General features: G+C 42.2%; 2 protein-coding genes and 1 non-coding gene across 11 annotated transcripts; 1 reads left to right on the top strand and 2 right to left on the bottom strand.

The window, feature by feature from the left end:
• The first annotated feature begins 300 nt into the window (after positions 1–300).
• On the top strand, positions 301–11,445 carry LOC137217593 (pre-mRNA-splicing factor SYF2-like). Of its 2 annotated transcripts, XM_067724635.1 has the most exons (5): positions 315–1,165; positions 1,384–1,494; positions 5,173–5,290; positions 6,325–6,421; positions 7,686–11,445. In XM_067724635.1, the coding sequence occupies exons 1-5, from the start codon at positions 1,139–1,141 to the stop codon at positions 7,843–7,845; spliced, it is 513 nt and encodes a 170-aa protein (XP_067580736.1). In that variant the 5' UTR covers positions 315–1,138; the 3' UTR covers positions 7,846–11,445. The 2 variants fall into 2 exon arrangements, with proteins under 2 accessions (XP_067580743.1, XP_067580736.1); XM_067724642.1 differs by lacking the exon at positions 6,325–6,421 and having other exon boundaries at positions 301–1,165.
• A 611-nt stretch (positions 11,446–12,056) lies between these two features.
• Positions 12,057–16,196, bottom strand: RSRP1 (arginine and serine rich protein 1). 8 transcript variants are annotated; one of them, XR_010940142.1, is made up of 6 exons: positions 15,982–16,196; positions 15,170–15,740; positions 14,381–14,532; positions 13,956–14,000; positions 13,107–13,754; positions 12,367–12,530 (listed from the first exon to the last, which is right to left on the bottom strand). XR_010940142.1 is itself a non-coding variant. In XM_067724579.1 (5 exons), the coding sequence occupies exons 2-5, from the start codon at positions 15,678–15,680 to the stop codon at positions 12,393–12,395; spliced, it is 885 nt and encodes a 294-aa protein (XP_067580680.1). In that variant the 5' UTR covers positions 15,681–15,740; positions 15,982–16,193; the 3' UTR covers positions 12,057–12,392. The 8 variants fall into 8 exon arrangements, 2 of the variants coding, with proteins under 2 accessions (XP_067580680.1, XP_067580711.1); XR_010940143.1 differs by having other exon boundaries at positions 12,513–12,530; positions 13,107–13,190; XM_067724579.1 differs by lacking the exon at positions 13,956–14,000 and having other exon boundaries at positions 12,057–12,530; positions 13,107–13,190; positions 15,982–16,193.
• Positions 16,197–21,457: 5,261 nt separating this feature from the next.
• On the bottom strand, positions 21,458–21,529 carry TRNAK-UUU (transfer RNA lysine (anticodon UUU)). The gene has a single exon. It is a non-coding gene; the product is annotated as a tRNA-Lys (tRNA).
• Positions 21,530–23,783: the final 2,254 nt, after the last annotated feature.

Below are 23,783 nucleotides of genomic sequence, written 5' to 3' on the forward strand. Positions count from 1 at the left end.
TTTGACGGATAAAATATTTTTACAAATCGTGTAATTCTGGTTAAGTGATCATACTGAAAATAACTGACATTTCTGTATTCCTAAAGAATAAAAATACGTGTTACGACTGCTCTGTCAAATCATAATGTAGAAAAAATATAAGCTTATGACTGCTAGATTTGCTGCTTTCATAGTTGTTAAGAAACTTGTCTCATTTAAATTAACTGCACTAAACAGTCAGTTCCACGCTTATTTAATTATTTATGTAGGCGCCACAAAGAAGAAGTATGAAAAGCTGTAACAGGGGAAACTGACCCTTAAGGTGGTGAAGGTTAGGGCCCCCTGAAGAAAAACATTTAAAGACATCTTAGGAGGAGGACACACCTAATCCCAACTGGTATATTGGTCATTTGCCATGGGCCAGGCACAAGTCACAAATATTGTCGAATTTGTCCTCAAACTACTCTGTAACATGGGTATTGTATTATTATTTATTTTTCATAGATGATGAACCAAAGAATAGACGAGTTAAATAGAGAATGGTTATACAGTTCATTACTGAATGAATGGACAGATATACGAAGAATGGTGTCCTATGCAGAATTCTGAGAAGAAAGTCAAAATCTCACATTAATCCAAGAACTCTTTCTGCATCTCGGAGATGCTTGAGGAAGAGATCCCGAGTACCCTCAGTCAATTTGTTCCTTCCTTTCTTCATTCAAACAGTTCGGGGCACAGGGAATCCGCTGTGAACAAGACAGAAACATATCCTGTTCTCTTGGAGCTTCCGTTGTACCGGGCTTTGTACCGCCACGCAAAGATTAAGATAGGATGCTGTGATGGTGACTGTAGGCCTACTTTGGTCACTTGATGGGCACAATCTGTGCTCTGGGTTGCTTTCTCACACTTTTGGTGGCGTTTTCTTCCTTTTACCCCTCTTCCTCAGACGATTCCGCCGCGCTGCCCTCGTGTCTCCACTCAGTGCGCCTGGGCCCAAGCCTGGCCCAATCGGATACAGCCCAAGGGATTGGTTCCTCAGCTGGGGAAGCAGAAAGGGGCGGGGCTTTGTCCCGAAACCTGTGGCTGCTGGCTGACGGAAGTGAGCTGGAGACTCGGAAAAGCTGTCGCAGGAAGTCTGGGGAAAAAGCGCTACCGGGTGATGGCGGCAAAGGCTAAGGCAGAGGAGGTGGGTGGGGCTGGTCTTGCCCAACGGTTGGGAGCGTAGGCTAGACGACGGCGGCTAGACGAAGAGGTAGTGCCAGGGAGGCAGAGACGGGGGAGCAGACACTGTGGGGTCGGGGTCGGCGGTGAGGGCGCCCGGCCTGTCGGGAACCGCGGGGAATCACCTGGGCCGTCCGGGAAGAAGCCGAACCGGCCCCGCCTCCAGCCTGTCCTCCGCCGCAGGTGCCGGTGGACGGCGCAGAGGAGCAGCAGCCCCCTGCGGCGGCCGAGGAGCTGGCCGCCCAGAAGCGCGAACTGAGACTGCGCAAATTCCGGGAGCTGCACCTGAAGCGGGTGAGTCGCCCCAGAGGCCCGCTGAGACCTGTCACGTGGCCAGGCCCGTGCGCGTTTGTGGAGCGACGAGGAAGCCGCACCAGCGCGTGTGACAGACCTGCAGAGCTAGATGAAAGTTCGGTCCCGGTGGTTCTCAACCTGGAATCACACTGAAGTCACTTTGAGACCTTTTAAAAGCTAGACATGCTTAGGCCTCACTTCCAGGGTGTCTGATTTGATCAGTTTCTAAACACAGACATTGGTATTTTTTTAAGCATCCTCTCCCTGCACCCTCCTCCCAGCTCAAGTGATTCTGTCAAACCTTTCTTTTCATGGAGCGGGATACCGTGGACCAGAAATGGAAAGTAACTTGTCTGTTGTCACGCAGCAAGTTGGCGTCATTCATCCAAAAACAGCCCCTCGCCTAATGGCCTCTAGTGTGCTATAGCCAACTATCAACAGATGGTGTGGATACAGCGGTAAATATGGTAAGGCTTCTGCCCAGTTATGGAGGCAGATCCGTAACAAATAATTACTTCACGACTTGGTAAATGGTATGTTAGAGGGAGGAACAAAGTGCCTCAGAAGTGCAGAGAAGAAGACTGACAACTAGAGACTAAGGTGACAACTACGCTGCTTGAAAAATGGGTAGGATATTATTAGACAAGTAAAGGAGTTGGGGGAAGTGGTATAGAGCAGTAGGAACAAGAGCAAAGGAAAAGTCCTCATTAGGATAGGTCAGCAGGCAGCTGGAGACAAGAGGTATGTGTGAGGATGGTAGTTATCTCTATTTGCGCAGAAAAACGCAATCTAAAAACTAGTGGGACATACTTAATTCACTTGAAATACTGTAAAAAAAAAAAAATAGGAGGCCGGATGATGTGTGAAGAAGCAATGATATAATTCAAACATCCCCCTCTTGCAGTTTTTAATGAGTCACTGGATCACAGTCAGTGGCTGTGAACATCACAAAAAGGATAAAATCAGAGATTATGTGTCTCCTGATAGAAGTATGTAGCACCAGTTTCATATAAGTAGACTTGCTAAAAATAAATCTAACCTGAATTGGGGACTTCCCTGGTGGTCCAGTGGTAAAGAATCTGCCTTAAAATGCAGGAGACACGGGTTCAATCCCTGGTCGAGGAACTAAGATCCCACATGCCACAGGGCAACTAAGCCCACACGCCACAACTACTGAACTCACGCACCTCAACTAGAGCCCGTGTGCCACAAACTACAGAGCCCACGCGCTCTGGAACCCACATGCCACTAGAGAAGAGAAAACCCACACGCCACAACTAGAGAAGAGAAAACCCGCACGCCACAACTAGAGAGAAGCCCGCGCACCACAACAAAAGATCCTGCATGCCTCAACGAAGATCCCGCGTGCCGCAACTAAGACCCGACACAGCCAAAAATAAAATTAAATAAATAAATATAAATAAATCTTTTAAAAAAAATAAATCTAACCTGAATTGGATGACGCCACTAGATCTATTGACCAATTTACAGGAAATACAGGGGTCAAAAAATATGTTATAGGACATTATAGGGAGGCAACTAGCAGATGCCACTTTGGGAAACAATAGGACAGTCAACACATTTTCACACTCCTCAAAAAAGCAATGGATAAAAAAGATGGAAAAGGAAACTATACATTAAATAAACCTTAAGAGGTGTACATACATGTTGACTAATCGCAACATGTGGGACTTGTCTGAATTCCAATTCAAACAGATTGTAAAAATAATAATGAACACTTATGAGACCATCAGGAAAATGTGAACACTGACAAGATATTTGATAATAAGGAATTATTTGGGGAGTATGCTGATGGTATTGTGGTTAAAGAGATATTACAATATTATAGGTAGAAAAGAAAACCAGCTAGAAATCAGGAAATTTGGGTTCTTGGCCTAACTCTGCCACTAACTCTGTCACCTAAAACTTTCTGAACTTCATAGATAATAGGAAAATTAGATTGTAGTCCTTCTCATACCACCTTCATGGTTTATACTGTAAATGTGACCACCTGTCCACTTGCTCAGTGTTTTTATTTTTTTAATAAATATTTATTTTTGGCTGCATTGGGTGATCGTTGCTGCACGTGGGCTTTCTCTAGTGGTGAGCGGGGGCTACTCTTTGTTGCGGCGTGCAGGCTTTTTATTGCAGTGGCTTCTGTTGTTGTGGAGCATGGGCTCTAGCCACGTGGACTTCAGTAGTTGTGCACGCAGGCTCAGTAGATGTGGCTCACAGGCTCTAGAGTGCAGGCTCAGTAGCTGTGGCTCGAAGGCTCTAGAGCACAGGCTCAGTAGTTGTGGCACACGGGCTTTGTTGCTCCGAGGCATGTGGGATCTTCCCGGACCGGGGCTCGATCCGTGTCTCCTGCATTGGCGGGCGGATTCTTAACCACTGCGCTACCAGGGAATGCCCCCTCTGTTTGTTTTTAAAGGGAGACTAAATGAGGCATTAAGATAGGTGTTTTTAGACGTGTTAAAACTGAAATTTTGTCTTCAACCCAATCTGAATTAAAAAAGGAATGAGAAATGGAATCACTTTCTCAGTATGTGACTGTGTCATTCAGTAGTATCTAAAATCATCTCAAGTACCTCTGTACAGTGGAACTCATACTTTGGGAAATGCTGTTTCAATCCAATCCTAAGCGACTTGCTTACATCACACAGCTAGGGAGTAGTCAAATCAGTATATTTCTCAGGCCTTCTTACTCCCAAACTATTGCTCTTTCCATCTTTACCACATGGTTCCTTGAAGGCAGTAAAATAATACGTAAAGGTATAGATATTGGTGTTTACCTCTCTTCCCCCTACATGAAATCTCTTCAGTACAAACACACTCTCACACAAACTTCTCCAGTGGCTCCCTTCCTTTCAGGATAAAATCCCTAAGTCCATTTTGGATGGCCTACCATACAAGATAGGTAACATTTATTTGGATTTGTTTCCATACCTCTGCTGACAAACTTTGTGTCCTGGTGGTAGAATGAAGCTCGAAAATTAAATCACCAGGAAGTTGTGGAGGAAGATAAAAGACTTAAATTACCTACAAATTGGGAAGCTAAGAAAGCTCATTTGGAATGGGAATTGCAGGAAAAAGAAAAGTAAGTACACTCCTGCCACCTTCATAAGCTGTGGATTCAAATATTATATTGTGTTTTGTTCAGGCAGTATATTGCATGGTAGTTAAGCATTAAGCGTTCCAGCTCTGGTTTCCTCATCTGTACCTTAGAGAGTTTTGAGAATAAAATATGGAAGACATTTACAACACTGCCTGGCACACAGTTGCAGCCACATAATGGATATTAGGGTAAAAGGTTAAGCCACAGTAACAAAAGCTCCAACAATAAGAAAAGATAAAGCTCATGAGCCTCTCCTCTATCAGTTCCCAGTTGAGCAGCCCAAGTCACCTGGCCTGATGCAGCTGCAAGGGACGTTGAGAAATGGGCGGCCATGAGTCCAGAAAGGAGGCAAGCAAGGATTTTGATGGACATCTAATGTGTCCCCCACAGCTATTTTTGGTGTCAGTTTTATAGATGTATTCTTACAGATATAGCAGATTCCACAATTTTCTTTGTAAACTGGCCATTTTACTGTCTTGATGGCAGTCTTTAGGCCTTTGATTTGAAAGGAATTAAGGAATTGTATAAGGCAATAAAGCTAATGTTTTTTCCCCTCGTTTTAGGAATGTACAGCAAGAGGGGAAGACTATAAGAAAGTGAAGTTGCTCGAGATCAGTGCAGAAGATGCAGAAAAATGGGAGAGGAAAAAGAGGAGGAAAAACCCCAATCTGGGATTTTCAGGTAAAAATGGCTTTTACTTTATTGAATGGGCCTATTAATGGCCCATTTAACAAGTCGAATAATGCCCCACCCAACATCTAAAATAGTATGGGTTCTCATTTTTTCAGATTATGCTGCTGCCCAATTACACCAGTATCATAGGTTGACAAAGCAGATCAGACCTGACATGGAAACATATGAGAGACTGAGAGAAAAGCAGTAGGTCGATGTGATTTAAAAGCATACATTATGTATGTTACTGAAAGGCCTTTAAGAGTGCTGATTCTGGAGCTTTGCTTCCTGGCCTTGGGTCCCGGCTCCACCACTTAGTAGCTGTGTCACACTATTTTTCTGTTTCCTCATCTGTAAATAGGGAATAACAACAGTGCCCAACTCACAGGGTTATTATCAAGATTAAATAAAGTCATACAATGCCCTCAATCAGTGCTTGGCACATAGAAAGCACTGTATATGTATTGGCTATTATTTGTTATCATTGATTATTACTGTTGCTATTACCCTTATCCACAGGTAAGGGACACAGTAATACTTTCTTTCGTCATGCACAGTAAACAATGGTAAACTACACTCCTTACCTAATTATGTAAGACAGGTACTGTGCTAAAGATCAAGACTGTTTTAATAGTGATAGTGTAAGATAGTGGAGCGGGCTGTAAATTGTGCCCTCAATTGAGCATGTTACTCAAGCTCTCCTACTGTATGAACTTCGTTAATTCCATTAACCTGTGGTCCTCAGCTAACTCATTTGGGCTTTGGAGGTTTTTTATTTTTTGGCCACACAGCATGCAGGATCTTAGTTCCCAGATCAGGGATCGAACCCACGCCCCCTGCAGTGGAAGCATGGAGTTTTAACCACTGGACTGCCAGGAAAGTCCCAGGAGTAGATATTTCTTAAATATATATATTTTTGGTCTGAATTCTATTTCTTTGAAATCAAGTATCTCAAAGTTTTCCACTTTTGACCACTAAACATTGTCCAGTTCTGAAGGTATAGGATCTTTTTTTGTGTTACTCACCACTTCACTCTTTTTCAGTGGAGGAGTTCTACCCAACATCTAACAGTCTTCTTCACGGAACACACGTGCCTTCCACAGAGGAAACTGATAGGATGGTCGTAGACTTGGAAAAGCAGTAAGTACTACAAATGCAGCCTAAAGTTTTAGTAGTGATTCATGCTTAATAACAAAATTAACTATATGGTCTTGAAGTGTAGCAACTGGATTGAAGTTAAGGAACATTTGAATTATTAGTCTGAAGAATGGTCCCATTCACCACCACTTTTATATGTGTGTGTTTTTTTTAACATTTTTATTGGAGTATAAGTGCTTTACAATGTTGTGTTAGTTTCTGCTGTATAAAAAAGTGAATCAGCTATATGTATACATATATCCCATATCCCCTCCCTCTTGCGTCTCCCTCCCACCCTCGCTCTCCCACCCCTCTAGGTGGTCACAAAGCATCAAGCTGATCTCCCTGTGCTATGCAGCTGCTTCCCACTAGCTATTTTACATTTGGTAGTGTATGTATTTCAATGCTACTCTCTCACTTCGTCCCAGCTTACCCTCCCCCCACCCCACCCTCCTCCTCAAGTCCATTCTCTCCGTCTGTGTCTTTATTCCTGTCCTGCCCCTAGGTTCATCGGAACCATTTTTTTTTAGATTCCATATGTGTTAGCATACGGTATTTTTTCTGACTGACTTCACTCTGTATGACAAACACTAGGTCCATCCACCTCAAATTATGTTTCATTTTATGGCTGAGTAGAATTCCATTTATATGTGCCACATCTTTATCCATTCATCTGTCGATGGACACTTATGTTGCTTATATGTGTTTTGAATGGGGTAACTACTAGGCAGAATCTACAGAGTACGTATAAAAATTCTCTCAACGTAATATGTGACCACTCATATTTCAGCGTGAACCTGGGTAATTTCCCAAACTTCAGACCAGATCATCTGATGATACTGTTAAGATTAAATTCAAGAAGAATGCTCATTGAACATATATCCTTGTAGGATGCTTTCTAAAGATATTGCTTTCAGGCTTAACTATTAAGAACAAAAAGGAGGGACTTCCCTCGTGGCACAGTGGTTAAGAATCCACCTGCCAACGTAGGGGACATGGGTTCGATCCCTGCTCCGAGAATATCCCACATGCCGCAGAGCAACTAAGCCCGCGAGCCACAACTACTGAAGCCTGCGGTCCTAGAGCCCATGCTCTGCAACAAGAGAAGCCACCGCAATGAGAAGCCCGTGCACCACAATGAAGAGTAGCCCCTGCTCACTGCAACCAGAGAAAAGGCCACGCACAGCAACGAGGCCCCAACACAAAAATAAATTAAAAAAAAAAAAGGAATGCCACTTTGAATTCTGTATATTTGTTTCTGTTACAGAATTGAAAAACGAGACAAATACAGCCAGAGACGTCCTTATGATGATGCAGATATTGACTACATTAATGAAAGGAATGCCAAATTCAACAAGGCAGAAAGATTCTATGGGAAATATACAGCTGAAACTAAACAAAACTTGGAAAGAAGAACAGCTGTCTAATCTCCTTCAGGAACTGTTCTGCCAAATTGTACCAGTAAATCAGGACTCTTTCCTTTTATAATTTGTAAAGACATGTTCTACAAATCTGTGTATTTTCATACTTATATATTATTCATTTGTTTTAGAAAAATGTCTTGTATTTCTTTGTTTGAAGTGTGTGCTTAACGTGTGCACTCTGCTAGGCTTAAAATCCTTAGATACGAACACAAGTCATCATCATGCTGAAATCTGTCATACATTTGACTTGACCTGGAGTTGAACTTGGGAGCTTCAGAGGTGAGTTGCTAAATTGGCACTAATTCTTCTTATAAGCTATGGTAGGTAGTGAAAGGCAGGCAGTGGTCACTGGAAATTCAACCTAATCCCTCCCTGCTCCAAGAGGTCACAATTAACAGGTGCTTGCCTGTCCCATGTTGTATCCCATGGCCCAGGTGCATTTATGGGGCAAGCATAGAGGGTGGGAGACTGATTCTCCAGTAGCATTTTACAAATATGCCATCCTTCAAAAAGCAAATATCCCTTGGAAGAAATAAGTTAAAACACTTGGTGAAAATATTATTAAAATACACATAATACAATCTTTTTTTTAAAGGCTAACTGGAATTCTAACCTTATTTCAACTGTAACTAAAAAATTAGGACATGCGATTTTAGTAGTAATTATGGGAAACAGAGGACAGAAAACCTGAAGTCAGGAGTATGCCATGAAAGTGAAGATTGTGCCATGTTACGTGAATAAAAACATGCCTAGGTTTGAGATCAGTATAAGCTGGGCACACTTATTGATCAATGAGTAGGAAGCTCCGATTTAGCTAATGACGGGTTTATAAAGATGGTAATATAAATGCTAATAATAAAGGTATATTCAGTGTACTGTGAATAGGGAAATTTTAACATTGTGGTACAGTCATACAACTACAGAATGAGACAGATCTAACATGAAAAGATGCTCTTACCTATATAAAGAGGTTTGTACAGGCATAGAAATAAAATCCAGGATGTGCACCATACTATTTACAGTGATTGCTCCTGGGAATGGGAACAGATGTGGTAATTTTACTTTTTTTTAAAAATAATTTGACACAAATACACACCCATGCTGCCCAATCTTATCAAGAGTAATAACATGCCAGTAGTTTTTTCTTCTCCTGTATTTTCAAAGAAACGTTTAATAATACCTTTCTACTAAGGGAAAAGGAGGGGAGGGAAAAATTAATAGGTCTTCAAAGACATCATACTGACTTGGGCTTAAAGGACAAATAGGATTTCCCCAGAGGAGAAAAGTGCTCGCAATAGCCAACCAAAAAAACAGATGTCAGTATGATCTGAAGACTACTCTGAAGGTGACTAGGTGGATGGTAAAAGCCACTAATTCAAACAGGCAATACTGTAATTAGCTCAGTATGGGAAAGGTTCATTTTGAAGAGCTGAGGCAAGCTTTGGAAACTAGAGTTCAGAAATTGATACTCTTCAGTTAGTAGATGGTAGTTAAAGACAGAGTGGAGGAAATTAGCAAAAGAGCTTGTAGAAGAAGTAGGCTAAGGATAGAATCCTAACAGTGGGCAAAGGACAAAAAGCCACTGTAGATAATGGAAGAGGTCAAAGAAAAGAAGACAAATGCATGGAAATTTCTGCCTGAATGACAGAAAAATTTGAGAAAGGACTCCATGAAGAAATAGTGAAAAGTGAGCCCGCATAAGAACAAGTTTTATTTTGCTAGGTAAGTTTAATAAGTGCTTCAGCAAAGAAAACCAAAGGACAGCATGCTGTGGTTGGTTCAGTAATCATGGCTTCTCTAGAAAAAAAGCAAAGCATTACACACCTGAACCTACAATCTAGGGCTGTGCTTTCCAAAATGGTAGCCACCCACCATATGTCACTAGTGATTATCTGAAATGTGACTGGGGCAAATTGAGGTGTGCTTTAAGTGTAACATACACACTGAATCACAACACCTACCCAAAAAAAGTAAAATACCACTTTTCTACATTATATGTTTAAATATTTTAACATCTACTGGGGTAAAAAACGAATTCACCTTTTTACTTTTCATTGAAGCTCTCCTTTCTATTGGACAGCACTAAATCTAGTCTCTTGGTACAATTTCTCACTGTCAGCGCCTGTTTGCTATATTGTCCACAGGTTATGTAATGACGTGGTATCACACCTGGGCAACTGCATCCCACTTATGTAATGACAGGCAGTCTGGGAATATGCACAACGAATTATCTTCTGTGTTACAAAGCCTAGGAGAGACTGAGCACAGTTGTCCTGGCCACACTAACGACAAGGTCAGGTTAGACAAGGACTGACAGGACTTCATGGGGTGATTATGAAAAAAAAATGGAGAAAGTGTACATTCTTTTCAGGATACTAGGTAGTAAAAAGAAAATGAACTAATAAAGGGAAAATAGGCAAGTCTCAAGGCTGAAGGAAAAGACCACTGTAGAAGTGAAATCTCAGAAGTGGCACATATCCATAGCAACTAGCCAAACCTCTTACATAAGGTCATAATCAAAGCAGGTGCTTTTCTGTTACCAGCTAAGTGAAGGTGAAAATGATCTTAGCATTATGTCATCAATTCATTGCAAAAGTCTCCCTTACAAGGAAATCCTTGAGTTCTATAGCTTTACTATAGGAATAGAAATTATATGTCCAGGAATGTATATATCCAAGTCTAAATTTGTACATTTAAATTTTTCATAGGGTCAAATTTAAGAGCAGCTCTTATGCAATACAATGTTCTACCATAGAAGTATTCTATTATCTGCACTTTCCAGTAAGTGGTTACTTAAAATTCAGTTCCTCAGTCATACTAGCCAACTTCTCAAGTGGTCAATAGCCACAGTGGCTGGTGGCTGTCTTCATGGGAAATGCAGGTAAAATACTGGACAGCACAGCTTTAGTTAATACAGTATTACATTGCACTTGAGGATTCTTCACCATCTTTTTAAAGTCAACTTCTACTTAAAAATTTAGGACTTAAGCCTGCTCATCTATTATCTAATTTCTGGGTGTTTGTCTTTTCCCAGGTTTTTTGTCTTGCCTCTAATATTCTCCTCATCCTATTCTCTAACTTGTTATCCCTGCCTATTGGAAGTCTATTTCATTATTTCCCAAACTAAAGAGTCTGTTCAAAATTAGGGCAAGATTCCAAGGAGTAGAAAAGAAAAACATTCAAGCAATCAATAGTACCCACCCCCATCACTAAAATAAAACCTCATGCATGTTTTTGATCTACTAGGATTTTTATTTTTTGCTTAGGTTCTAGCAAGACATGTTTTGTTGCTAAAGCCTAGCACACAGGCAAAATAAATTCATTAAGCTGGCATTTTATGTTTAATCCAAACACTTGATTAAGTCAAATTAACACTTGGAGAGACCATCTAAAACTGGCTTAAATCCTCCTAGTTTTGGTATCCACTAGAATGTATTAACAGGCAAAACCACAAAAATCCATAATCAGCTAACGTTTAAACCAACTGCCCAGACCTTTCAGTTAAGTGTAACATTCAATCTCTAAATTTTTATGTGCTTAGTTAAGGTCTTTCCCAGCTACAGTAAGAAGCAATGAAGAATTTCAAATCAATAACTACTTTTTTTTTTTTTTTTTTTGCGGTACGCGGGCCTCTCACTGTTGTGGCCTCTCCCGTTGTGGAGCATAGGCTCCGGATGCGCAGGCTCAGCGGCCATGGCTCACGGGCCCAGCCGCTCCGCAGCATGCGGGATCTTCCCAGACCGGGGCACGAACCCGCGTCCCCTGCATCAGCAGGCAGACTCCCAACCACTGTGCCACCAGGGAAGCCCAATAAATACTTTTTAAAACATAATAAGAAAAAAATGCAACGAAACCTCTGATTTTATAACCCAGTGAGGCATTGTTTCAACCCCTCTCTGGCTGAGTTTCCTGCCGTGAAGCTCAATTCTTCCAGGATAACACTATGCCAGTATTCTTTTAAGTCTTAGGCCAAACTTCCCAAATTTTAATGAGTATCTACATCAACCGGGAGTACTTTACAAATCAGCTTCTAATTCAGTTCTGGGGTAGATTTCAGATTCAACATTTCTCACAAACTCTCAGGTAAGATCACAGAGCCCTATGCTGTCAGTTCATGGATTTGGATCTGGGATTAGCAAGGCTTTAAACAAGAGATACCACCTCATTCTTCTTCATTAAATAAAAACCCATTATGTAAAATATATACAATAAAGTGAAACTAAAATAAAAACAAATTTATTAATAAAATATATACAACACAAACAGTTCAATTACTGTTTGTCTTAAAAATTTCACTTCTACATAACCAATCCATATTATATAAAACATTTACAAGTATATATACAAGAATGCCACCTGTGCGTAACCTCTGGTCCATTTGTGCTATCTCCTATCTGCAAGAGAAATCTAAAATGTTAATATTTAAATATTAAGTATTTACATCTTTCTGTGTTGTCATCTGTAATTGCAACAATTATCACTAAATGGTTCAAAGGAATGGAATAATGCTGAAAACAAACTTGCAAAAAAAAAATGCATTTCAGGCAACCTTAGCTATTGATGTTCTTTTCGACAGGTATCCACAGTCCATATGGACTTTTCTTCTTATCTATTTTTGGGGATCCTGAAGAGGTCTCTTCAGCAGTAGCTTTAGCTGATTTCTGAAGCAATGGCTTTGCTACAGAATTCTGTAAGAGAACAAGTTCTTAAGTCAGCTTCCCAAACAAATATTATTATACACATTTAAAATACTCGCTTTTTACAAAATACATTAAATAATTCCATTTAAGACTAGAACTTAAAAGAGACACCAACCAAATAAATGCAAAGCCACGGACTGCACTTGCAACTTGATTCAATCAAATCAGACATATGCAAGGCATATGTCACTATTGCAGTAGTGAAGTATTAAAAATAGTTTTGAAATTTTGTTTATTAAGCCCTTAGCTCATTTTAAAATATTCTGACTACAGGATATTCTGAGACTTGTTTTTTGAATATTTTAACAGTTAAAAAGGAAAACAGGAATAATTAAAAGGAGGACAAAATATTGAGACTGAGAATGTAGATATTAAAGTAGGAGCCCATTATATTGGTCACTTGTAAGAACCATACAAAAAATTTTTTTTAATTCTATTTATTTAGTGGCTTAGTAGGCCTCGAATTATCATCATAAAAACAATGAGCCAACAAAAATAAAAACCCACATAACAGAAATATGTTTAAGGCCAGTTTTTGAGTGGTCAGTGCTTAGATATACTTACATTAGAGCTAAAAGCTATGCTTTTTTGCTGGGAAGACTTCTCGTTGGGATTTTCTGTTTCATCTTCTATTAACTTATCCGACAGCTAGACAGGTAAGAGAAAGTAAATTTTAAAAAACCATACCCTCGTAGGTATAAAAAGCAGCCCAACTGTATTACAAATTCACTTGTAGAGACACAAATCAAGTTGGATGTAACCAAATAGTTAACATCCTAAAATAAATAACATAGTACTCTGTTGAGTTTTCCCCATAACAAAACTGATTCAATGATAGGCTTAAGACACTCTTCCCCATAAAGGAGTATTGTAACCCCCGATGCAAATTCAAGTAACTTTGAAAGTCAAGTCATACCAGAAAACACCTAGTTTCAAAGAACTAAGGCATTTGCCCATCCAGTTGGGAACCTAACCGTCTGAAAAAGCGACTGAACTAAGATCTTTCTTGTCCACCACTAATACTTAGGCAAACCCACATCTGGATCTGAATGACAGGAGATAACCCATCTTTCCTATGTTAACTGAGTGTTATCAATTCCTAACTACCTTAAACCTTTAAGCTATGAATTTTATGCTGCACATTTCTGGAGAATTGTAATAAACTTATCTGCAAGTGAAGCAGGCCTCTTCTTCTGTAATCTCTCAAAACATCTGGAATATATTGCATATATTATGAAAGGGACATCTATATCAGATGCCCCACCATTACAAAGTACACTTTTGTTTAGTTTAGTACCTGTCCCAAATTCTAGCATGCATAGGGATCTACCAACAAAAAACTAAGCTTTCAGTGTGTCAACATAAACTTCAAATTAGTTAAACCTCTGATGCTTTTGCACATGTATCAATTACCAACAGATTTTCTTCATCAATGTCTGGAGACCACATTCATGATTTCTATAAGACAGAAATAAAGCAGATAAACTATACTGTATGTTGAGTACGGAATTTGTGGGAACATAATGCTGCAAATGAGCGCTACAGATAAATACCCCATAAAAAACTAGCTAGAAAAACTTGGTAACTACATAGAAATCACCAAAGTACCAGCTACAATTATGAAAGTAATTAGTACTGTGTCAACTGAAAATAAAGTTCATTAGTCTCCCATTTTCACGGGGGGAGACTATCTAGTATTGTCAGATCTGTTATTTTAAATTATATTTAGCTAGCCTTTCCAGGAAGCAGTCTAAGGCAAATCAAATAAAAATGGCTAATCAGATCTTTCTGGTAGTAGTTTCCTGAAGATTTTGTTTGGATAAATCTAAAACACTTACCTCAGACTTTGCACCATTATTCAGTACAGCTGTTCCACGGTTGGTTTCTTTAGATACAGAAACAGTTCTGAGACTGGCTGGCAAGTCAAAGTTGGCTGTTCCTAATGCTTTTGCGGCATTGGCTTTTGCTATTTCTAACAGCTCCATTCGATCTACAAAGGAAACACAAAGTGTTCATTTATCCTGTAGTATTTCTCCAGAAAACTCAAAAATCACAAACTGTGTTTGTGCTTTTTTTTTGGCTGTACACAGGCCTCTCACTGCTGTGGCCTCTCCCATGGCGGAGCACAGGCTTCGGACGCGCAGGCCCAACGACCATGGCTCACGGGCCCAGCCGCTCCGCGGCATGTGGGATCCTCCCGAACCGGGGCATGAACCCGCGTCCCCTGCATCGGCAGGCGGACTCCCAACCACTGCACCACCAGGGAAGCCCTATGTTTGTGCTTTTAAACTAGTAGTATCTGGACATTTACACGGTGCTTCCACATGTAAGATATATTTCTATTGATGAAAAAAGAACTCTACTTATTTTGCTGAGAAAAACAAGCATCCCTAAATGATCAACAAGTAAAAGCACACGGTGGGTAAATAACTAACTGCCTGACAATTTCAAGGCTCCACCCAGAACCGCCCTCCACCAAGCCATTTAACATGCACAGCCTTACCCCCAAGGGGAAAGCATGCCGTCCATTTTAAAACTGGGCGCCCACTACAGTGTAGTTTTAACTATTAACCTACTGGAGTCCTTCCTCTTTCCCCTAACGCCTCTCTCGACGACCGACGACTCACCCTTCTCACTCAGACGAAATGGGGTTGGGCTGCGCGACCTGGTCCGGGATCGCCCCCTCCAGCCTCTGCGCTCCTCCGGGTAGACGGTGCGGCCGAAGCCGTAGTACGGGCGGTCCCGCGCGAAGGCGTAGGCCCTCCGGTAAGGCGAGCGGCCTCGGGAGCGGGGGCGGCTGAGGGACCGGTAGGACCTCCTGGAGGAGCCGTGGTGCCTCTCCCGGTACCGGCGGCTGCGGGGGCGCGAGCGGCTCCGCGAGTACGAGCGCGAGTAGCGCCGGTACCTCCTCCGGTGGCGCCTTCGGGAGCGAGACCTCGACCTGCTCCTCCGCCGGGGCGGGCTGCGGCTGCGGCTCCGCGACCACGACCGAGTCGAGACGATGGATCGGGACGGAGAGCTCGGGGGAGAGCGGCTCCCGGACGCCGAGGACAGCCGGCTGGACGGGCCCGACCGCGACGACGATGGGGAGGCCTTATGCGGCGAGCCCGGCCACAGGTCGTTCACGTAGCTGGACATCTCGGACGGCAGCTTCCGAGCTTCCTTTGCTCTGACGACCCCTGCCCGAGAACTCAGTTCCTAAAAACAAACGAGAGGAAACAAAATACAAGTGAAGTCCCGAAGTGAGCCGCGCGGGCAGCCTCGGGCCGAAAAAGAAACGGGCCTCCCGGCCTACGGAACTCCGGGCTGTGGCGCCGTCTGCTGCCGGCCTTCCCGCCCCGCCACCGTCCCCGTCCACAATCCGCGGGGCCCACAGGGCCCGGCTACGCTCGCCTTGAGGTAACCGACCGCAGGGCCACCCCATCACCAGAAAACCCACCACGGGCCGTCGACGCCTCACTCAAGGAGAGAAAGGCCCAGCGGACGCCTTCCTTCTCCAGTTAAGGACGGAGAGAGGCTTTTCGCTGCTTCTCCTGAACGGCGGACTCACAACCTCTACCTCCGACGTCCAACGTCCAAAAGCGAACTGAACGGGGTCGCGGCAGACGTGTCGAAAATACCAGAAGCTGGCGCCCCGCGCCTGCGCAGAGACGTTGCGTGGTGGGCGCGGCTCCCCTCCTCTCTCCACCCCGAGCCCCACCCTCCGCCTCACCCAATGGCCTCCAGGATGCGCATGCGCGCCCTAGCACGGAAGGTGGGCAGGGGGAGGCGCAGCTCCATCCGGGTAGCAACCTGTGGCTCTTTGGTGTTCTTGGCTGAAACCGGGTGAAAACGAGGCAGCCTCGCGCCGGCTACACCGGACTCTGGGACTGTGTGCCTGGCCGATGTTAACTGGGTCGTTTCCTCCCCTTCGGGCTGTGCCTCCCTGGACCCTTCTTGGCCACTTCCTCCTGACCCAAGTCCGGCCGGCGGGCCGCCTTCCCTTGGACGTCACAGGATGCCTGTCAATGCATTATCTTAGAAAACGGTTTTCACTCCCGTGTTTTGGCTAGGAAAAGTCAGAAAGGTGGAGACAGAATGCAGAGGGCACTCATAGCTGACCTTTAAGTTAGTTTAAAGGTTCAGAATGACGTCTGAGATGTCTATTCTGAGGACAGTGTTCTTGGTGCTAAGGATTAGACAATGGTGACTCTTTTATTTCTAGGGATTTATAAGTAGGATACATTTTAGACATATTTATTGTTGTTAATAAAGCATGACAATTGCCTTGAAATAATTTTTCATCGAATGAACTAACCACTTATGTAAGGAGCATTAGTCCTATGAGCTGCTTTTGCAAGTCAATGCTGCTTTGCAGGCATTTTTACAAAAGCTACTTTCTTGGGAGGTAGATAGGAAATCACTTATCCTGGATTATATAGGGTGGGCCTAATCTAATCACCTGAGAGATTAAAAGCGCGAGAAGACTTCCACATTTTATTGCTGCTTCTGAAATGTGGGGTCTCCACAAGGACCCCTGAGAGATGTCTAGGAGCTAAGGATGGCTCCCAGCTGGCAGCACCAAGGAAACAGAGATCTCAATCGAATGACCTCAGAAGTGAATTCCTCCAACACCTGAAGGAGCAGTGCTGGGGATTCTCCCCTAGGTTTACGAAAAGAATGCACTCTCTGCCCTGCTGACACCTTGACTTTACCTCAGTGAGACGTGTCACCTACAGAACTGTAAGATAATAAGTTGGGATTGATTTAATCACTAAGTCTGTTGCTCTTTGTTACTGAAGCAATAGAAAACTAATACATTCACCAAAATTTTGTAGCTTTTTTCCATACACATCTTGTACTTGTCTTGCTAGGTGTATTCTAAAATATTTTGATGGTACTTGTGGCTTGCAAATAGTATCCTTCTGAGGCAGAAGATAGATGAGCCCCAGGCTGAACAGTTTCTCCCCTGTGGACAGAAACTCCATAATAGCAGAAACTCCATAAAAGCAGGTTAATGGAGGAGGCTGGGCCCTGCCCAGAAAAGAGATAAAAGACCACGTATTCCTCATTCTTGAAGTCAAGGAGACTTCACCGACTACACATGCACAGAAAGGTTCCTTGGAGTTCAAAAAGGGAGGGGGCGCCACCTCATAGTAAGTGATGCCAACTACACATAGGCCTCCTCACTAGAATCCATCTTGGCTAACAGAGGCACACGCACACAGGGGAGGATGGTGAGAGGTACCAAATACGGACTCAGAACCAGGCAAAGCAAGATGATTGGTCAAAGGAAACCCGGAGGAAATGTCCCATAAAAGTGATTCAAACTGCCAGGAGGGCAAGACTCTCTCTCTGAGCCCGCCCGTGTGTCTATCCGCACGTACTGTAGTCTTTTTCCTCCTAATAAACAGTTTACTTGCTTCACTACTTTCCGTCTCCATGTGGAACTTCATTTCTACACAGCTGACGGGCCAGGGCCTTGTTCCGGGTCACTGGTCCCTTGTGGTCTAGTGGTTAGGATTCAGTGCTCTCATTGCCGCTGCCCAACCTCAATCTCAGGCCGGACACCAAAATCCTGCTGCAAGCCACTGCAGGCCAAGGCCACCCGAGATCACGTTTTATTAAAGGTTCACTTTGTTGTATGTGTTTTGAAAGGTACACAACATCTAGTTAGGTGAATAACACCTACCTGAGTGTTTACACCCAGTATGAAAGATTTTGTCATTCGATAGGTAAATTCAACCCATTGACATTTATTGGAGTAACTGCAATATTGATCTTATCTTTTCCATTGGTGCCTATTATTTATTTTATAATACTTTGCTTTTTTCACTTCTTCCCATTTTATTCTGCCAGCCTGATCAAGTATCTCTTTCTTCCTCCCTCCTACTGTTCATTTAGAGGTTCTACAATGCTTCATCATACAATTAATGCTTTAAGGGTTATCTTTTTAGCACATACTGAAACATATGTTTTGAAACATATTTTAACCGGTTCCTCCTCCCCCATATCTCCTTCCATAAATATTTATAGAATGTTTACTGTATTAGATGGTGTAGGATAGGTTAAGAAAAATTTAGTAGTCCTTTCCCCTACCAAAATTAAATTCTTTCATTAATTTTAATAACAGCTAATTTTGTGACAGGTGAGGAAATCCAAAGATATATAAAGTAAAAGTTAATAATCCATTCCCTAGAAGTATGGAATCCTCTAAAAGAGGTCCCCATTCTTCTTCCCCATAACTTAGAAGTAACCAACGTTAACATTTTCAAACTCTTTCAAATATACAAGCATATGGTATTTTTTATGAATATGGGCTCGTTCTAAACAAACTGATTTGAAACTTGTTCTTATAATCAAGATCCTTTAAGACAAACCATTTAGATCTAATTTATTTCCAATCAGCTATCTAATATTCCATTGTCTAGAAATTAACCTTTTATCCCTTATTGCTTGTTCATGGACATTCATGTGGTATCCAGTTTTTCCACCACTAAAAACTATGCTTTGGAACCAAAGTCAGATTCCAAAAACATAAGAACAGTTGCAGAGTGGAGCTACTCCACTGGCTCTTAATACATGTTTCAAGGTCAACAGAGCCATGTCCGGGATACAACTTGGAGCAGCTGATTGCAATGAAGACTCCAGCACTACTGGAGGAGTTACTTCCAAAGTACCTGAGATAGTAGCTCAGGAAGTAAGCTTAGCTCTCTCAGACGACAGGATAAGATGAACATGCAACCACGGAGCTCATCTAGAGAGTAAGAGCTGCAAAGAGGAATTCTGACACAGAAGACATATTCATTGATCTTAGATCAGAGATGAGTTGAGATGAGACATCTCTGTTGTTAGAGCTGCTATAGAATCATTAGCTACAGTCAACCAGTGCAGCATTCAAGGCAGTTAACACAGAGATCAATAAACTCCAGCCTGATGTGACATTCCTGTCTTCCAAGATGTCCCAAGGAACTCCTGCCATTGATTCAAACATCACCCCATGTGGGCTCGCCACTCCACTGCCTGTGATTACTGAGCCTCACTATAACTAGGCTGTTATTCCTGCTGCTCCTCCAGATGAATGTTTCTTGGGTTGGTGGCTCTGGCATGGAAATACCAGGCTTGCAATGCTATTCAGGAGGCACCCCTCGATGTAGCAGCTTGACACAGCTCTTTCCTGCCATGAAGACTTATCACAGGAGGATGTTATCTACAGTATCACCATGGAAGCTGACCACCGTGTCCCCATTGCAGCCACCATCGAGAGGTGTTAGGAAGTCTCCTGTACCATGTCATTTGGCTTTGGGGTGTCTACTCAGAAGCCAGGAAAAGCAAGCAAACAGCACACAAATCCAGATGTGTACCTGTCAATAGCATTCCCAATAACCCACAAAAGTGGTGTCATTACAATATAAGGACTGATCGGTGCCTCTGCCTAACTAAGAATGTGACATTTGTGTCCATGCCTAATGGCCACCTGTATTGCTTGTTTGAGGATTGCTCTACTCTGCACAGCAATGTAACTCTTCAGTGCACACCTTTGCTCAGTAGAGCGCTGCTCCTCAATCAGATGAGCCGTCTCAGCCATACCCACCTGAACATCAGAGGAACCATAACTAACTGTACGTCTGTGGGTTATAAGACCTGCACAAGGACTTTGACTTCAGTAAAGGCACAGTCAGAGGCAATGTAATAACGAGAATGTCGATGGGTCCAGCGTAGAAAACGGAGAAATACTGCAAAAGGCTACACTATTGATTCTGTACGAGACTTCCTTTTCAAAGGATACATGTCATGCAATCTACTCTGTGTCCTGCTCCCTCAAGCTTCTCACAGCCTTTACTTGACCATACTCAATTTTTGCAACCTTGGCTCAACAACCAAATAATCACAGATGTTATCTCACGAGACTCAGCACTTGTCTTGCCCTATGTAAAGGTAAACTATTCTGTCCTCAATCTAACAACAGGTGAGCTTTACTTCAAGGTACAATGCAATGCAACTGTGATGTTTTACCAATGGAACAGGATCTCATACAGCAATCTGCCTCCCATAGGCAAAGGACCATACACATCAGCCAGTTTGGCCAATAAGACAAATGTGCTCCAGGTAGCCAGAACTAGCCATCGCCCCCATGTTCAACAACCATTTCATCAAACCCCATTAATGGATAAACTTTTACTGGGAGACTTCCATCAGGACCTTATAGCAAGCTTTCAGGTGCTGGATACTTTGTATTATGCGATTGGACCTAAATCTGATTTATCTGGAATGTTCTAAGCATCTCGTGATGAGTCCACCCACCTGAATATTTTTTAATAACTTACTGGGTTACCTGCATTTGCTTTCCTCAATCCACCAGTCTGGCTTGGAGATTTGACCTCTTGGGCAGCCTGGCTTGGTGGGATATTATACATTATAATGCTTGCAACTTTACTAGGAGTCAGAGTCACACTTTAAGTACTGGTACTTTTATTGTTATATGATAAAGTCTCAAAAGTGGGATTTCTGGGTTAAAGTTTTTGTGTGATTTAATATATTGCCATATTGCTTTCCAAAAAGCAACAATGTCTTCTCTGAGAGAAAGCCTTTCTGATCCCCCAGACCAGTTAATTTTCCCCAGTATAGGTTATCCTATTTTCCTGTGCCTCATATTTTTAGCATTTATCACAACTGTAATAATGTTTTAATTCATTTTGTAATGTGTCATTTTCCTGCTAGAATATAAACTACATAAGGACAGGCTTGTTTTTATTGTACCCCAGTATTCCAGACAGTACATGGCATATGGAAGGCACTCAGTTGATGTTTACTGAATAAGTAAATGGCATAGACTCTCAAATAAATCTTGAAGAGCAGGCAGAGGGAAAGGAAGGAAATATTTTATTTTATTTTATTTATTTATTGGCCACACCACGCGGCTTGCAGGATCTTAGTTCCCCAACCAGGGATCGAACCCAGGCCCATGGCAGTAAAAGCGCCAAGTCCTAACACTGGACCACCAGGGAATTCTGGAAAGGAAGGGAATGTTTTAGACAGGAGCAAAGTTCTTAGCAAAATGATAGAAATAGAATTGCCCATTTTATAACTTGGGGACAGAAAACAAACCAGCTTGGCTAGAGCAACGAGTTTGTGGTGTGGAAGTTTGGAAGATCAAGCTGGAGATGTAGAATTGGGGCAGATTATGGGGAAACATGAATGTGAACATCTGCTTATCCAGCAGCAGGGTCCTAGTTTGTCAGAAATACTGAATCTACCTTTCAAAAGCTGACTGAATACACTGAGATGGTAAATAGCTTTACTTGATTGGAAGGAAGAAAACACTTGCAGGATTTGGGGAATAGGGTTCAAAAGGCTTTTAACCCTAACATATGCTCCCCTTAAACAGACACCTAGAACAGTCAGCTATACTATAAAAATGCATAATCTCACACCTTATTATGCACCATAGAATGCAACGATAAAATCCCGCCCATAATGAACACCTTTAGCTTCCTTTCTATAACTTTCAGAATCCTCTGTCATGAGGACAAATTCATTCACTAAAGGAATTTTTAACTATTTTTCCTTGACATTCTGTGAAAATGTTTTGATTAAAAGTACAGAAAACAACACGGCATCGTTGACATCAACAATAGCAGTTTCCATGAGTTACTGGGAATGAAAACCAGACTGGAATAGACTCAAGAAAAAAAAAATAAGAAAAGAGGATGTCAAGATAGTAGGTTTGGGCAAATTAGAGGAGTTTTTTAATTGAGATATAATGTACATAGTAAAACATTCATCCTTTTAAAGTATACAACTCAGTGGTTTTTAGTATACTCACGAGGTTATGTAACCATAACCACTAATTCCAGAACTCTTTCATCCCCCCAAAAAGAAACTCCTTACCCATTGGCAACATGCCTCATTCCCCTCAGTCCCTTGCAACCACTGATCTACTTTCTGTCTCTATAGATTTGCCTATTATGGACATTTCATATAAAAGGAATCCTACAACATGTGGTCTTGTGTGTGTGGCTTCTTTCACTTGGCATGTTTTAAGAGTTCAGCCTTGTTGTAGCATGCATCCATACTTCATCCCTTTTTATGGCTAAATTATATTCCACTGTATGTATATACCACACTTTGTTTAACCATTCACTGGTTGATGGACATTTGGGTTGTTTCTATTTTTTGGCTATTATGAATAATGCCGCTGTGAACATCCATGTACAAGTTTTTGTGTGAACAAATGTCTTCGGTTCTCTTAGTACATGCCTGGAGTGGAATTGCTGGGTCATTTGATAACACTACGTTTAACTTTTTGTGGGACTGTCAAACTGTTTTTCACAGTGACAGCACTATTTTACATTCCTACCAGGCATGTATGAGGGTTCTAATTTCTCTACATCCTTGCCAACATTTTTCCTTTAAAAAAAATTATAATCATCATAGTGGATATAAATTTAGAGAGTTTTGCTGTAAAGAGAAGCAAAGAATTGGGCTGGTGGCTAAAGAGGGTGGTTCTATCAAGGTTTTTTTGTTTTTGTTTTTTATTTTAAGATGGGATATATTATAGCATGTTTGTATACTGATGGTAATAATCTAGTAGAGAGGGGAAAATGGGTTATGTAGGAGAGAGATTGTACAGTTGTGGAGCCATGTTCTTGAGTAGGAGAGAGGGTAGGTCCAGAGGACAAGTGGAAGAGTTGGCCTTAAATGGGAGCACAGACAGTTTACCCAATATGGTGGTGCTGTGGTCTGAATGTTGGTGCCCAAGTTCATATATTGAAATCTAATCCCCAAGGTGATTAAATTAGGAGGTGGGGCCCTTGGGGGTGATTAGGTTATGAGGGTGGGGCTTCATGATTGGGATTAGTGCCCTTATAAAAGGAACCCTGGAGAGATTCCTCATCTTTTCTACCATGTGAGGACACAGCAAGAAGTCAGCAGTCTGCAACCCATAAGAAGCCCTTTACCAGAACCTGACCATATTGGCACCCTGTTCTTGAACTTCCAGCTTTCAGAAATGTGAGAAATGAACTTTTGTTTAAGCCACCCGGTCTGTGGTACTTTGTTATAGCAGCCTGAATGGACTAAAACAGGTGGGAAGGCAGAGCAGGAATACAAATGAGGGTAAGATGATAGCTTAGTGCTGAGCACTTGTGGAAATCCCTTTGTGATTTTTACCCCAGTGACATGAGCAGCTGAGATTGAGGAGGGGCAGGAGATATTAAAGATCTGAAGAGAAAGAAGCAGGTCCAATGTAATCTTTTAGGA

The sequence above is a fragment of the Pseudorca crassidens genome, chromosome 2, assembly GCF_039906515.1.
Source record: "Pseudorca crassidens isolate mPseCra1 chromosome 2, mPseCra1.hap1, whole genome shotgun sequence".
Taxonomy (NCBI): Eukaryota; Metazoa; Chordata; class Mammalia; order Artiodactyla; family Delphinidae; genus Pseudorca; species Pseudorca crassidens.